Source organism: Coturnix japonica, chromosome 27 (assembly GCF_054131305.1).
Source record: "Coturnix japonica strain WE chromosome 27, WE-NBRP24, whole genome shotgun sequence".
NCBI lineage: Eukaryota > Metazoa > Chordata > Aves > Galliformes > Phasianidae > Coturnix > Coturnix japonica.
Genome location: NC_140689.1, coordinates 1,129,980 through 1,144,274, shown reverse-complemented (window position 1 = coordinate 1,144,274; position 14,295 = coordinate 1,129,980). Strand labels below are relative to the sequence as shown.

Below are 14,295 nucleotides of genomic sequence, written 5' to 3'. Positions count from 1 at the left end.
TCACTCCCAGGGCAGCCCTGCACCCACATTCACCCTGAACCCCCCCTTCAGAACCACAGCTACGAACACCCCCAACATGGGGGCAGTGTGACCCCTTCCCCCCTTACCTTTCAGTTAGGGGGCAGTGTGACCACCCCCCCACTTACCTTCCCAGTTAGGGGGCAGTGTGACCCCCCCCCCCCCCCCGCCCTTTTACCTTTCCAGTTATGAACTTGTGTGCCATGCGGATGATGAGGAAAGCCCAGAAGATGTGCAGCAGCTGCAGCACTCCCATCATGACGTTGAAGAAGTAATAACCAAAGAAGGCCGGGTAGAGCTCCAGAGGGTAAACCACAGTGCAGTGCATGATCCTATGGGGGGGGCTCCGTTATAGACCCCCATACACACACATATAGGGTGCCCCCCCTCATGCTCAGCCCCCCAGCTCTCACCAGAAGGGCAGAATGACCAGACGGGTGACAATGAAGACGGCGGCGAAGACGATAAAGATGTTGTTGCAGGTGTTCCTCCAGTTGGCATAATTGAACATCTTGGCTGACTAAAGGGGGGTTTATAGGGTGAGCGGTGGTTGGAGCTGCCCCACAGGTGGGTGGGGGGCAGTGAGGATGAAGGGGGGGGGGTTGGTACCTCCAGCAGGTAATCAGAGGAGTCGTGCAGCGCCATGATGAGCGTCCCTGCACGGACGTAGTTGGCAAACCAGGAGAAGCTGATGAGGATGATGGTGGCCACGTGGTGGATGATCTGCTCCTTGAAGTCCTATGCAATAGAGGGGGGGGAGGTCACGTCTCATCCCACCTCCTTCCCTATCCCATCCCAAAGTGACCCAAAAGGGGGTTAAATGGGTGGAGGTGAGGGGGTCCCACCTTGCGCTTGACATCAGAAGCAATGCTGAAGAGCAGCGACCAATAGAAGGAGAGTTCGATCATGTAGTACCAGTACTGGGAGGGCAGGATGCTCTGAAAGGCAGGGATATATTGGTGGGGGGTCTGAGGGATCCCATCATCCCATCATCCACCCCCCCCAACCCAAAAGGCATCAGCCAAACTCGGTGTGTGCAGCACCCAGGGTTTGATCCTCACCCTGTGGGGATGAAGGGACCCCCCTGAGGAGTGTGGGGGGATCCAATGTGGGGCAGCCCCATAGGGGTGGGAGTGGGGCAGGGGGGGGGCTCACCTGGATGGGGTACCCCTTCCACACCTCCCGGAGGTCGTAGAACCACGGCTTCTATGCGGGGGGGGCCGGGGGGGGGGAGACAGAGGCATTAATGGATGGGGGGTGGGGGGACACCAAGCACAGCAAGGGGGGGAATGGGGGGCACTACTCACATCCACTATGACAGCCATGCCAGCAATGAAAGCAAGAAGGTAAAACGTGAATCTCCAACTGGAAAAAGGAAGCAGACCGTGCTCAGGGCGCAGCGGAGAGGGGGGGGGATGAGGATGGACCCAATGCCTTCACCCCAACCCCTACATTAACACCCTCCCATGGGGGAGGGCTGGACCCCCCATAATGTGTGGGGATGGGACCCCAGCTCACCTGGCCTCCCTGAACTTCTTGAGCAGACTGGGACGGTCCTGATTGCGGCGACGCCGGAACCAACGTTCCACCTGGCGCACGGAGCAGCCGCTCCTCCTGGACAGCAGCTCCACGTCAGCCTGGAGGGGGGAGGAACATGGGGGGTGTCAGCATCATAGTGACACCCCCCCCCACAACCCCCCTCCTCCTCTCACCCCTTTGGGGTCCCCCCTCACCTGTTTGGGCTGCCTGGAGGTGGAGGCGTAGAACTTCTCCAGCACAGCATTAGGGGCAGCTCTCAGCCTGACACGCTCCTTCACACCCAGCAGCCCGGCCAGGGGGGTGGCCACGTACCTACAGATGGAGCCCCAACTTCAGGACCCCAAGATGAAGCCCCCACAAAGGGCCCCACATCCCTCTGATCCCCCCCCAGTCTCCCAGCGTGGTGGTAGGCTCTATGGTGCTCTATGGGGCTGCCCATCACCCCACGTTGAGTGCCAGCCCTGCGTAGTGATGCAGAGCAGCTCCTCGTTCCCCCATTACAAACAAAGCCTGTTTTGTTCCCTGTGTGGGGCTGAGGCCCCCCCCCCCCCCCATTGTTTGTACACCCAACAAACAGCAGCTCAGATACACAAAGCAGCAGCTGTATGGGGACATAAAGAACCCCCCCATAGTGCTGGGGATGGGCACAGACCCCCCCTTCAATGTGGGACCACCAAACAGAGCCCCCAGTGCAGCCCAAACATGCACCACTATGGCTGCCAGCACCCAGCATGGGGATGGGGCTGAGCCTAAAGGGGGGGAATGGGTTTAGGATGGGATTAGGATTGGGGGGGTGAGTTTAGGATGGGTTTAGGATGGGGGGATGGGTTTGGGCTGGGGGGGATGGGTTTGAGATAAAAGGGGATGTGTTTAGGATGGGATTAGGATTGGGGGGTAGGTTTGGGATGGATTTAGGATGCGGGGGGACGGGTTTGGGATGGGGGGAGTGGGTTTGAGATGGGGGGGAGATGGGTTTAGGATGCAGGGGATGGATTTGGGATGGGTTTAGGATGGGGGGGGTGGGTTTAGGATATGGGGGGTGGGTTTGGGATGGGGGGGCGGAGCACGGCCGTTGACTCACGTCTCGAATAGGTTCCGTACGATGAGGAAGAGGAAAGCCATGGGGATGGTGATATAAAGGTCGGAGGCTTTGGCATAAACCCGTCCATCTCGATCTTCTAAATCAGCCCAGGTGAGATTTGCCGGCAGCCAAAGCCGCTCCCACCAGAAATAACTGTGCAGAGTCCGGAACATCCTGGAATGGGAACGGGGTGAGGGGGGGGCACCGAATTAAAGGGGCCGTAAAGGAGAAACGGAGACCGGAATGGCGGCTCTCGACGGGCATTACGACCCTTTGCGGCCCATAAGGGGCCCGTCCGGGCTCTTTACGGGCCGCAAAGGGTCGTAATGCCCGTCTAGGGCCTCAGTGCTGCCCGGCTTTGGGGTCAACGGGCCCGGAGGGACTTTGATCCGCGCTCGGTGTGATCATTAACCGCACCCGGCCCTATGGGATCCCTACAGGGCACAACGGACCGCAGCGACACCCGTACCCCCTCCATAGCCCCATATCACATCCCTATAGGGCACCGAGGGATCCCCATAGGGCACAACGGGGGCGAGCAGCGAACCGAACCGTCCCCCCCACCCCACCCCGTGTGGTTCCCGTTCGCCGTTATGAGCCTATCGCGGCCTACCGGAGCTCCGAGCCCTTTAGGGAGGGGGGGGCTGCAAAGATGGCGGCCGGAAGACGATGTCGTTCCGTTACCCACCCCCCCTTTAATGGATACCCCCCCCCGGGTCCCAACTCACTCCGTCGCCCTCCGCGCCGCCGCCGCCCCCCCCCCGCTCAGGGCGGCAGTGACGTCACCGCCAACGCCGCCGGGCGGGCCCGGGGCGGGAGGGGGCGGGGCTTTGTGTGGAGTGGGCGTGGTCATGTCGGAGGGAGGGGGCGGGGCTTAACGGGATAAGGGGGCGGGGGGGGGGGGGGTCACACGTGGCTCCGGGGTAGAGGGGGGGCACAACCCCTTGCCTTCCCCGCGAGCCCCCACCCCCCCCAGCACTGCCGCCATAGGCACCCCATGGACCGCCCACCCCATGCAGCTCCTATACCCTCCCCGTGACCCCCACGTCCCTATAGCCCCCCCTCTCAGCCCCTATGCCCCCCCCCGCACCCCCTCTATACACACCGCACTCCTTCCCCTGCCACCCTCTGCCCCCCCAACCCCTCTACTCAGCCCCTATACAGCTCCTATAGCCACCCCTGCATCCCCCCATGCCCCCCCACTCCCTCTTCTGTCCCTACAGAGTACCTATCCCCCCTCCCAGCCACTCCTGTGCCCCCCCCGACCCCAACACAGCCCTCATGGCCAACCCCATCCCTCCATCCAACCCCCATAGCCAACCACACCACCCAACAGCACCGACTGCAATGGGTAAAGTCCTTTATTGGCTAAGGCAATGCTGTGGGAGAGGGCACACATCTGCCCCCCCACAGCAGCCCCACCATCCCTGAGGGTCCATAGCAGGGCAGAGGGGGGGGAACCCTGCTCCCACGGGTTCCTCACCCCCATATTAAGGCCACTTGAAATACAGGGACGGTCCCAGCACTGTGCAAGAAGGGCCCTCCCCAACCCCCACATCGTCCCCAAGATCTGCAGAGGATCCCTGTGGGTTGGGGGGGTCCTGGGGGGCTACAGGAGGGTGCAGTCCAAGTTCTGTTTGTGCCTCTGTCTCCGCTCCGGTGTTGGGCGGCCGCCCTGCTGTGCTCGGCCCTATAGAGAGACAGTGGGGATGGAGATGGGGGGTGGACGGAGCAGAGGGGCACAAGGAAGAGACCCCAATACCTGTGGGGGAGCTGGGGGTGGCCGCTGCTGCTGCTGTTGTTGATATTCCTCCTGCTGCAGCTGCCGTGCCAGTTCCAGGTCACTGAGTGCTGAAGGACCCTGGCCCTGCTGCTGCTGCAGGGATAGCGCCATCATGTAGTCCTGGGCATGGAGGGAAGCACAGAGAGGGGTGGGCACGGTGCTGGGGGTCTCCCATTCCCTGGTGTTGCCACAGCTCAGCCCCTCACCTGGTCCAGCTGACTCTGCTCCGGCGCAGCCGCCTCTTTGCCCAGCACGTGGCTGAGGTGGAACTGGGTGTCGCAGAAGCAGCTGTCCCCATCCACGTTGTGAAGGCTCTCCCACACCACACATTCCTCCTGCAGGAAGCCCTGGTCCGTCACCAGCAAGTACAGGTGGCCCTGGGGACAGGGAATGGGAAGAGAGACTCAGAACTGTGGGGGGGGGGGGGGGGGGACTCACAGCCCCTGCTGCAAGCTGGCTGCCCCAGCCCCATCCATAGGGGCACCCACACTGCCCCAAAGCCTTTGGAGCGAGGAATTCCCCCCAACCTCTCCTCTTTCAGCTCTATCCTCCCCAACGCTCCTCCATCTGTGTCCAGATGTGCCCATGCCATGGATCAGCTCTGGGTCACGGTCGTACCTTGTGCTTTATCATAGTGCTGAAGTGGTTGTTGCGGAAGAAGACGCTCAGCTCCTCCTCCTTCACAGCTGCCGTCAGCTCACACAGCCCGTGGTAAGTCAGCTGGGAGGCCGTGGATTCCAAGAACTGCTCAGCAATCAGCCCTGGGGGTTTGGGGTGGAGGGGGTGATATGAGAGCGGGGCCGGGGCAGCCCTGAGCCCCCCCAGCACAGCACCCACCTTCGGTCACCAGGTTGGGGTCACCCGAGTGTTTGCAGGTGATGATCTTCTCCACCAACTGGTTGTAGCTCAGTTTGCCAACAGCTCGCACCACTTCGGGGCTCTGCAATGGGGGGGGGGGATGCATAGGAAATAATAAGCATGGGAGAATTCACACCCCAACCCAATGAGCTCAGCACAACTGCGACATCCCTCAGGACCCCCAAATAGAGAACACCCCCCCTCCTCCCCCAGCACCCACCTGTGGGTCCACCAGCCAGCCGTGGTACAGGGGGACATTGAGGAGGTCGAAGACGATGCACTCCGGGGTGTACTCAAAGTCAGAAACGCCCGTAAAGCGAACGTTCACATCCAGACCCGTCGAGAGCTTGGGCAGCACCATCATGGTGTCATTGACGTTCTGTGGCGGGGGAGAGCAGCACCAGGTTGTGCTCAGGATGATGTGCCCACTGCCCAGCATTGTGACCCCCCACCCCCCAGCCTGACCTCAGCACTCACCTGCTGGAAGTTCAGCTGCAGCCCCTCTGACTTCTCCTGGGGTTTGATGGACAGGATGCAGTCCCCTTGGGTGCAGTGCAGAATGGTCACTATGGGGCTCCCAGTGGTGCATGGAGCCCAGCACAGCTCAGCCTCCCCTGTCTGTTCCTGCCCTTCCCAACCAACCCCCATTCCCCTGCAAAAGAAATGCGCTGGGCCCCACATCCCCCTCCTGCTTTGCACCCAGAGGGAATATCTCAGAAGCTGTGCACAGGGAACGTGGTGGGGGCACAGACCCCATGGATGGAGCAATGGGTGGCAGATGGGAACCACTGCTTCAAACTCAGCCCAGGAGCCCACAGTGCCAGCACTGCTCCCCCCACCAGTCCCACTCACCCAGATGGGCCATCAGCTCATCCGACGTCACCACCTCCTTCTGTGGGGGCAGCTTCACCTGGAGGCACATTGGATGGGGGGGGACGAGCCCCCCAACACTGTTAAGCTCCCCAGCTCGAAAGCACAGACCATGCCAGATGAGGCAGCAGGCTGAGATCCCTTCACTCTCCTTTTCCTTCTCGCCATGTTATCTCACAGCCCCCAGCTGCCCCCCTGAATGCTCCTATTAGGGTTCCATGGAGCAAATGGGATTGACGTTCCCCCCCATGTCTTCCCCTGCTGCTCACCTTCCACTGCAAGAAGAGGATGTTCATGATGGCCAGCAGCGGGCAGGGCCCGTTCTCACTCTGGGTGATGATGGGTGTCCGCTCTCCCTTCCACGTGATCCACTTCACGCAGTAGAAATCAGGCTCAGGTTCACGGGATGGGGAGTGGGTGCTTTGGGGCTCAGCTGCCGGCTGTGAAGCCCCCCCCGGGGATGCATTGCTCTCACTGGGGGTGGGCAGCTCCTCATGGGCACCTGGGCTTCTGCTCTCCTGGTGCTCAGCAGGATCCTCTGCGGTGCTGGGGTGGGGCACCTCCTCCTCCACTGCTGGTTGCAGCACCAGGCTCTGCCCACTGGCAGATGGAGCATCCCCCCCTTCTTTGGATCTCCCCGTGTCCCGTGGTGGCTGGCAGGGCTCAGGGCTGCTCTCTGGGCATTGGGAATCACCCCCCGTGGTGCTGAGCATCGCCCCCAGCTCAGACTGCAGCTCCATCCTGGCAGCTCAGAGCATCCGTCAGCAGTGCTGTGTGGTCCTGAGGCTCCCCAACACAGCACACAGTTCTGTCCTGCTGCGGTCCCAACCTTAAGATGCCAAGTTCAGATACTCCACAAGAAAACACATATAGAAGCCCAACTCCTTCAGCAGGCACTGCCTGTCACTTCCAAACAACTGAAACAATCCCAAGGAGCAACCAGCTGAGATGCCAACCTGCACAGCAGATCCAAAAGTTCCAAGGGATGCTCGGAGGGCACTGCTGGGCACTGGGATGGCCCCACAGCCACCTCCTGCCCCGCTGCTCACTGTGGATGACAGGCAGTGCTCTCTCAGCTCTGCCTCTGTGTGTGCATCCACATTCCAGCTGATGGCAGCTCCAAGGAGGCCAGCACAGCTGGGGGTGCTCCTTGTGCTCACCACCAGCAATGAGTGAGGGGTGTGAGAGCCACCAGAGCTGAGCTGAGGGCTAAAATGTTCCACTCGTGCCCTTATTCTGCTGCCAGTCCAGCCCCAGAGCCACGGAACGATGGTCGGTTGGACAAAGGTGTCCTTGCTGCTGTCCTCGTTGGATGATCACCACAGCCAAAGCCTGGAGTTACACAAACAGAACAGAGCCACTCTGTCGTGGTGCTGGCGCAGTTCAGATCCGTCCACCTGCAGCTCTGCCCATGCTGCTGTTCCTCCCACGGCCTGCCCTGCATGGACCAAAAAGGAAACAAGTTGGATCAAGCAGCATCACCAACAGCGCAGCTCCGCTGAGCCCAGAGGGGCAGCATTACCCAGACTCAGAGCTCCAAGCTGCAATGGGTCTCAATGTGGTTCCACTCAGAGCTCTGGCTGCCCCCTACCCCCATCCATCCCCATTTCCTCCTCATCCATCCCCATTTTCCCCACTGCTGCCTCTCCCCACAGGGCTGGAAGGGCTCTGCTGAGACACACACCTCGGCTGAGTCACCAGCAGATCCCATTACACCTTAATCCTCCTCCTTCCCCCTCCCTCACCCGGCGCTGAGTTGGGCTCTTTGGCAGTGCTGTTGTTTCCAACTCGGAGGGGCACAGGAAGGGCTGCAGTGGATGAATGCAGAGCAAACAGGCGTTGCCTGCCCCATGCAGGGAAGGTGCAGGCTGTGCTGCTGGAGCACAGAGAAAGCAAATGAACAGTGAAGAGGAAAGGCTGAGCATCCCTGCAGTGTGCTCCATGGGGTGCAGTGTGCTCCATGGGGTGCAGAGCAATGTGGAAGTGCTCAGGGCTCCCTCACAGCCCTGCTGCACCCCTCTCTGCAGCAGCAGTGGGGTCAGGGACCCCCTCAATGCAGTGTCTGTGCACATCTGCTCCCACTCCAGGTGGAGCTGAATGGGAAACATCCAAGGAAAGAAGCAGGGGGAGTTTTGGAGAGGTCTGCACCGCTCTGTGCCTCCCCACCCACTGCCACTGGGGATCCTAATGTGAAAACACATCCAAAGATGAGGCAGAATCCTCCAAACTCCACAGAAGCCCAAAGGTTGCGCTGTGAGCTCTGACAGCCACAAGTCCTGCTGCCAAAGGGAGTTGTTCCTTTCCGAGGGGCTGCTGAGCAGCAGCTCCTCACCACATCCCTGCAGTCGCAGCTGGAGACGCTCAACACAATTCACTTCCAAAACGGGGTGAGCGGGCAGCAGGACGCTGCAGCCCACAGCCCTGCCCTCAGCGTGGCTCTGAGTCATCATCCCACGTCAGCGCGTCCCCAGCTCACCCTCCTGGCACTACACAGCCCTGACAGCAGCCCTTCCCCCCCAGCAGTGGCCCACACCACAAAGGGGCCATCCCCACAAAGCCATCCTCGGGCTGAAGGGCTCTGCAGGTTCAGAAGGTCCTGGCAGCTTTAAATCAAACCAGCTGCAGCCCTGGATACAGGCAGTTCTGAGGGAAGAGGGTGGCTTGGTTGTGTTTGGACTGAAGCAGTGCGGTCAGATCCTGCCCTTCTTTGGGTGTTATGGCAATAAACACATCGAGACCTGGCAGCTTTATAACAAGACCATCCCCTTTGCCCCCCTACAAGGGAGGGGGACCTGAGCCCAAGGAGTGCAGCTTCACAGTGCCCAAAAGCAAGCTGAGAGCTCAGAGCTGCACAGGTTTAAAGCTCAGAGCTGACAGGTTAAAGCTCAGAGCTGCACAGGTTTAAAGCTCAGAGCTGCACAGGTTGAAGCTCAGAGCTGCACAGGTTTAAAGCTCAGAGCTGCACAGGTTTAAAGCTCAGAGCTGCGCAGGTTTAAAGCTCAGAGCTGCGCAGGTTTAAAGCTCAGAGCTGCGCAGGTTTAAAGCTCAGAGCTGCGCAGGTTTAAAGCTCAGAGCTGCGCAGGTTTAAAGCTCAGAGCTGCGCAGGTTTAAAGCTCAGAGCTGCGCAGGTTTAAAGCCCAGAGCTGCGCAGGTTTAAAGCCCAGAGCTGCGCAGGTTTAAAGCCCAGAGCTGCACTTCCCACTGCTGGGATAGGAACTGCAGCCCAGCGTTCTGCTATGGTGTTTCAGAGGTAGGAAGCAGACAACCAGCCCTGTTAATGTGCTCATCCCAAAGAGGAATTCAGGCCTGGATCCAGGGAAGCACTTAAACACACCCCAAACAGCAGCAGAGTGGTCTCAGAGGAGTGCAGTGCTCAAAGAGAAGCATGTGCTGAAGTGCTCTGCTGGATGGAGGCCATGAAGTCATCCCTGTGCTGCTGCCCCACACCTTTGTGCACACAAACACCATCAGAGCATCCTGCAGTGCACAGCGGGGAGGTGAGGAAAGAGTAAATGTGTGCTGCAGAGGAATATACCCCTGCTGGGAAATGCAATACCCGGACACCCCCCGCCAGTGACCCCACAATGCAGACCTGGCTGGGAATGAGCTGCAGGAAGCTGAGGGCAGCATCCCATGGCAGCAGCAGGACAAACAGGTCTGAACGCCTGCAGTGCTGCACGCCGCCTCACCCAGCCGTGGTTCCATTGCTTCCAAAGCAGCTCTGCAGGGGGAAGGCTGCTGCAAACAGGTGCCAGCAGGAAGCTCCAGACCGGACCCACTGGTTGGGCCAGCTTTCAAGCAGGAAATCCTTCAGGATTTCTAAATCCTTTAGGATTTCCTGCACGGAGCAGCACCCGACATTTACCAGCTGCTGCCCCAGAGTGGGGAAGGGGCACATCCAGCAGCTCTGCTCCATGCCATGCTTCCTGCCCACCACAGGCACAGCCTGCATGGAGGACGGGATCTCCAAGCGTGGACAACAGGAGGCGAGGAGCCTCACGACGCCTCCCACAGGAGATGGCTGCAGGTTGGAAGCACAGCACTCACCTTTCCCCCAAAATCCAGCAGTGCAACCAGCACAATCTGCATCCAGATCTTTAGCACAGGGCCCCGAACAGCAAAACGTTCCCTTTATGGGCGGGGGGGGGGTTTGGAGGTGGGGGGGTGATACCTCCACATTCACTGAGTTCGGAGTTTAGTGCTGAAGAAGTCAGGACCGAACGACCCCCCCGCAGCTCCCCTCCAACATGAACCATCCCATCGGCTCTAATTATCCCGCTGTTATTAATCGCTCCACCGATATATTACATTCGTCATGTAACCCCCCGGCACCTGCCCGGCCCCCACCCAGCAAACAGACACTGCCCGCTTTACAACCACCCCCCCGGTCCCCCCGGTCCTCCTTTCCCCTCACCTCGCTGCCGCCACCGCCGTTATTCGGCCTTTTTCCCCCTTTTTACCCCCTCCTTCCCCTCAGCGCGGAGGCGCGGCCCGCATGCCGCCAGGCCTACGCCGGGAGGGCGGACTTAGGGCGGAGAAGGAAGGGCGGGGGGGAGGAGAAAGAGACAAATAAACAACCGCATGGCGGAGCCCGGCCACGAGCCGACTTCCCCCAGCCGCCGCTTCACCTTAGGGCGGGGGAAGGCCGGCAGGGAGCGGCCTGCGGCCTACGAGTAGCGCCTGCGGCCTACGGGCCCGGCCTACGCCTGCGGGCCGGGCCGACGCGAGCGGCCTACGCCTCGGGCCTGGGCCTAAGCGACCCCGGACCGGGCCTGAGGAGCTCCGGGTGTCCCCCCGCCCCGGGGCCGCCCCGCCTCTCCCGGCAGCCTGCGCGGAGCCCACGCTCCGCCTTCAGGGCCGGACCGGGCCGTGGCGCGGGGTGGCGGTCTCGGTCTGGGCCGGGCGGTGGTCGCCGCCGTCATGGAGCGGTTCTTGGAGGGGCGGAGGGCGGCCCTGCAGGTACGGCCGGGAGCGGAGCCGGCGGCTGCGGGGTTGGGAGACGTGGAGGGGGGGGATACAGGACAGCGGGTAGAAGGGGATAAGTGAGGGGTTGGGGGGCACGGGAACACCGCGGCGATACCGCGAGTGGGGAAAGAGGGACGGGATGGGAACGTCCCACAGCGATGTGTGGGGAGGAAAGGGGGTGTAGGGAGACGAGCAGCACATGGACCGGGGGGGTTGGAGGAGTATGAGCCCCCATTACCTCTCCAGGAGAGCCCGTGTGCCCCCCCACCCACCCACCCCATGGCTGGAGGTGACACTGTGCCCTGCACCCACACTGTGGCGTTCCCGCACCCCACAGGTGGCTGGGACCCCCCCATGTCCTCTCCTTTGGGACTATTGGTTGGGGGGACCTGCAGTACCTGAATGGCGCAGGCTCTGGGCTTGGCCCACGGCTGTTTACTTCTTCAGTGGAATAAATAAGAGAATCTGGGTTATGCTGTGAAGTGTCTGTCACTGGAGAAAAGCCTGCAGAGCATCGAGTGCCAAAGGGAGGGAGCTGGGATCTGTGGGGGGACAGTGGTGTCCCTGCTGCTGCCTGGGCTGAAAGGGGCATTTTGGCCCCACAATGACAGTGTCGGTATTGAAAGTCCCGTCTGCCTTTCATCACAGCCAGAAAAATCACTCTGGTCTGAGGTTCAGCTCATAAGGATCCACAGCAGGTCCTCCATCTCCCGTGGGTGCCACATCCCTGCGTGGGGGGGGGTCCCAATTCCCCCTGCTGCAATGCTGTGTGACCTGCTTGGCTTTCTCACACGTGTGCTGTTAACGTGAGGCTTTTGAGACACAGAACAGCCCTGTTTGTGTTCCTCATTTGATGAGACCGTCGCTGGGAGCTGCTTGTGGGGGTGCTGAGGCCACAAATGGCTCCGTTTGCACAGAGCTGTGTCCTTCAGGGGGGCTTTTAGGGGGTAGATGTGTCCCAATGGGGCTGACGTCTCTCTCTTTGGCAGGAACACATCCAGCAGCATCAGGAGGTGCATGTGGTGATGGGCAACGAGGCCTGTGACCTGGACTCCACCGTGTCCGCCCTGGCCCTGGCTTATTTCCTAGCAAAGGTGAGGCTGCCTGTATGCTGCTGGGTGATGGGGGGCTCAGGGGATGCCTCACTGGGTGCTGATCCCCCCCCCCACAGACCTCTGTGCCACCCAAAGCCGCCTTCATCCCAGTGCTGAACATCCCACGCTCTGACTTTGCCCTGCGCACGGAGACAACGTTCCTGCTGCGGGAGCACAACATCCCCGACTCCTCGCTCATCTTCCGCGATGAGATCGACCTGCTTGGGCTGCACGGGGCTGGGCTGCTCTCCCTGACTCTGGTGGATCACCACGTCCTGCCTAGGTGAGCGCCATGATGGGATGTGGCTGCGATGCACCGCTTTCCTTCTCCCTGTTGTGAGCGAAGAGGTCGGATTTCAGCCCAGGATGGATAAAAGCTTTGCCCTTCTTGGGGTGTTTTTAAGGCAGATGAGCAGAGGGGGCTGTGCTGACGGTGGTGCATGGCAGGGCTGTGCCAGGGCTCTCACTGTCCTCATCTCACCTGCCAGCACCGACGCAGCCCTGGAGGAAGCCGTGGTGGATGTGCTGGATCACCGGCCACTGGAGCGGGAGTGGGCGCCCAGCTGCCAGCTCACGGTGGAGCTGGTGGGTTCCTGTGCCACATTGGTGACGGAACGGATCGCACAGGGGCCCCCGGGCGTGCTGGACCGGACCACGGCTGCACTGCTGCATGGTGAGGCTGCCTCTTAGGCTTTGCTGCCCTGGTGTGGGGCTCTGCTCCCATGTGCCGACAGCCCCGGTCCCTGCAGGCACCATCCTGCTGGACAGCATTAACCTGAGCCCTGCTGCTGGCAAGGTGACCCCTCGCGATGTGCTCTGCGTCTCCCTGCTCGAGTCGCGCTTCCCGGAGCTGCCGCCCCACGACAGCATCTACAAAGCACTGCAGGCAGCCAAGTTTGATGTCTCAGGTCTGGCTTTGGGGGCTCAGCAGCGCTGTGCAGGGTGCTGGGACGCGGGGCAGTGCTCACATTCAGCCCCTCTGCCTTCCCAGGGCTGACAACGGAGCAGATGCTGCGGAAGGACCTCAAAACAGTCTCTGGGGATGAACAAGTCCTTGCCATCAGCGGCATCTACATGGACATAGAGGTGAGGCTCAGCAAGGGGAGGCTGAGGCCCAGCACAGTGTGATGTGTGACTCCAAGGCCTGTCCTCCTCCTCCTCCTCCTCCAGCTCTTCCTGCGCCGTCCCGGTTTGCTGCAGGACCTGGAAACGTTCTGCCAGGCTCGTGGTTACTCCGTGCTGGTGGCCATGACGGTTTCCTTTAATGAGTGCTATGAGCCCACGCGGCAGCTGGCGGTGTACAGCCAGAACGGGGCCCTGCGGAACATGGTGAGCCAGCACAAGGGTGTACAGAGCAAGGTGCTCTGTCCCCCCACTTCAGGGCTGGGGGTGTCAGAGCTGCACTGCAGACACTACCCTTTGCCCCCTCCAGGTGTGCTGTGCACTGGAGGAGGCCACAGCCCCAGCGTTGCAGCTGCAGGCCCTGCCCAGCCCCTGGCCTTGCATTAGTGCCTATGCACAGGGTAACTCGCTGGCCTCCAGGAAGAAAGTGCTGCCCATCCTCAGGGCTGCTCTGGGGGGAGGGCCGGGCACTGCAGCAGGGCAGGAGGAGGAGGCGGCCCCTCCGCCCACCCCCATGAACAGCCTGGTGGAAGAGAGCCCGCTGGCACAAGCCGTGCCCCCCGTCTGCCCCCAGGCTGTGCTGGAGCGGGTCAGCCGCATGGCCACAGAGCAGCACCCCCCTGACTCTAAGTGAGGGGTCCCTGGTGGTGCTCAGGGTGCTGTGGGGGTCACATCCCCAGCATGGAGCTGCAGCTTCCTCTGTCTGAGCCTGGCTGGCTGCTGCAGCCCCCTCCTCACTGCCAGTGCTCCCAAAGCACCCCTCCCCCCCCCCTTCCCACTGGGGTTGGTGCTGTGGGGTCTGCAAGGAGTGGGGCAGCACACAGTTAATGAAGGCACTGAGGGGGGGGTTAAGGAACTCTTCCCCTCCTGGCTGTTGGGGGGCTCTGAAGTGCCAGGTCTGGGCACACAGCTGGCTGGAGATTGTTAGCCACCAATTCAGGATTAAATTTACCTCTTCCCCCTCA

At 61.1% G+C, this 14,295-nt stretch overlaps 3 protein-coding genes across 18 annotated transcripts in view; 1 reads left to right on the top strand and 2 right to left on the bottom strand.

Moving 5' to 3' along the window:
- CERS2 (ceramide synthase 2) overlaps window positions 1-3,416 on the bottom strand; it is a 4,219-nt gene extending 803 nt beyond the window's left edge. Inside the window, exons 1-10 of one of the 2 annotated variants that reach the window (XM_085524749.1) lie at window positions 3,252-3,416; window positions 2,639-2,812; window positions 1,752-1,869; window positions 1,537-1,655; window positions 1,326-1,383; window positions 1,174-1,224; window positions 864-956; window positions 628-756; window positions 432-538; window positions 197-350 (exon numbers count right to left, since the gene is read on the bottom strand). In XM_085524749.1, coding sequence (XP_085380875.1) covers window positions 197-350; window positions 432-538; window positions 628-756; window positions 864-956; window positions 1,174-1,224; window positions 1,326-1,383; window positions 1,537-1,655; window positions 1,752-1,869; window positions 2,639-2,811 — 1,002 coding nt within the window. In that variant the 5' untranslated portion in view covers window position 2,812; window positions 3,252-3,416. The remainder of the gene's footprint in view (window positions 1-196; window positions 351-431; window positions 539-627; window positions 757-863; window positions 957-1,173; window positions 1,225-1,325; window positions 1,384-1,536; window positions 1,656-1,751; window positions 1,870-2,638; window positions 2,813-3,251) is intronic. The other variant, XM_085524748.1, reaches the window with a different exon arrangement.
- Window positions 2,632-14,295, top strand: PRUNE1 (prune exopolyphosphatase 1). Of its 12 annotated transcripts, none has more exons than XM_085524746.1 (9): window positions 2,632-2,749; window positions 5,057-5,132; window positions 12,104-12,208; window positions 12,286-12,491; window positions 12,697-12,881; window positions 13,005-13,116; window positions 13,200-13,294; window positions 13,379-13,537; window positions 13,641-14,295. In XM_085524746.1, exons 5-9 carry the CDS (start codon window positions 12,879-12,881, stop codon window positions 13,962-13,964), a joined length of 693 nt encoding a protein of 230 aa, XP_085380872.1. In that variant the 5' UTR covers window positions 2,632-2,749; window positions 5,057-5,132; window positions 12,104-12,208; window positions 12,286-12,491; window positions 12,697-12,878; the 3' UTR covers window positions 13,965-14,295. The 12 variants fall into 12 exon arrangements, 10 of the variants coding, with proteins under 10 accessions (XP_085380872.1, XP_085380867.1, XP_085380866.1 ...); XM_085524741.1 differs by having other exon boundaries at window positions 12,958-13,116; XM_085524740.1 differs by having other exon boundaries at window positions 12,613-12,881; window positions 12,958-13,116.
- Window positions 3,982-11,614, bottom strand: MINDY1 (MINDY lysine 48 deubiquitinase 1). 4 transcript variants are annotated; one of them, XM_085524736.1, is made up of 10 exons: window positions 11,513-11,614; window positions 6,419-7,587; window positions 6,132-6,189; window positions 5,757-5,821; window positions 5,500-5,658; window positions 5,259-5,361; window positions 5,040-5,182; window positions 4,628-4,798; window positions 4,401-4,541; window positions 3,982-4,328 (listed from the first exon to the last, which is right to left on the bottom strand). In XM_085524736.1, exons 2-10 carry the CDS (start codon window positions 6,887-6,889, stop codon window positions 4,248-4,250), a joined length of 1,392 nt encoding a protein of 463 aa, XP_085380862.1. In that variant the 5' UTR covers window positions 6,890-7,587; window positions 11,513-11,614; the 3' UTR covers window positions 3,982-4,247. The 4 variants fall into 4 exon arrangements, with proteins under 4 accessions (XP_085380862.1, XP_085380861.1, XP_085380864.1 ...); XM_085524735.1 differs by lacking the exon at window positions 11,513-11,614 and adding an exon at window positions 10,564-10,961; XM_085524738.1 differs by lacking the exon at window positions 11,513-11,614 and adding an exon at window positions 10,564-10,961 and having other exon boundaries at window positions 3,982-4,313.

Excerpts from the sequence above, each read along its gene's own strand:
- MINDY1 (XM_085524736.1), bottom strand. The coding sequence starts at position 6,889 with ATGGAGCTGCAGTCTGAGCTGGGGGCGATGCTCAGCACCACGGGGGGT. Across the intron at positions 5,362-5,499 it reads GCTGGCTGGTGGACCCACAG|AGCCCCGAAGTGGTGCGAGC; the intron begins GTGGGTGCTGGG and ends CCCCCATTGCAG. Across the intron at positions 4,542-4,627 it reads AGCAGAGTCAGCTGGACCAG|GACTACATGATGGCGCTATC; the intron begins GTGAGGGGCTGA and ends CTCCATGCCCAG.
- PRUNE1 (XM_085524739.1), top strand. The coding sequence starts at position 11,070 with ATGGAGCGGTTCTTGGAGGGGCGGAGGGCGGCCCTGCAG. Across the intron at positions 12,882-12,957 it reads CACGGCTGCACTGCTGCATG|GCACCATCCTGCTGGACAGC; the intron begins GTGAGGCTGCCT and ends CGGTCCCTGCAG. Across the intron at positions 13,538-13,640 it reads ACGGGGCCCTGCGGAACATG|GTGTGCTGTGCACTGGAGGA; the intron begins GTGAGCCAGCAC and ends TGCCCCCTCCAG.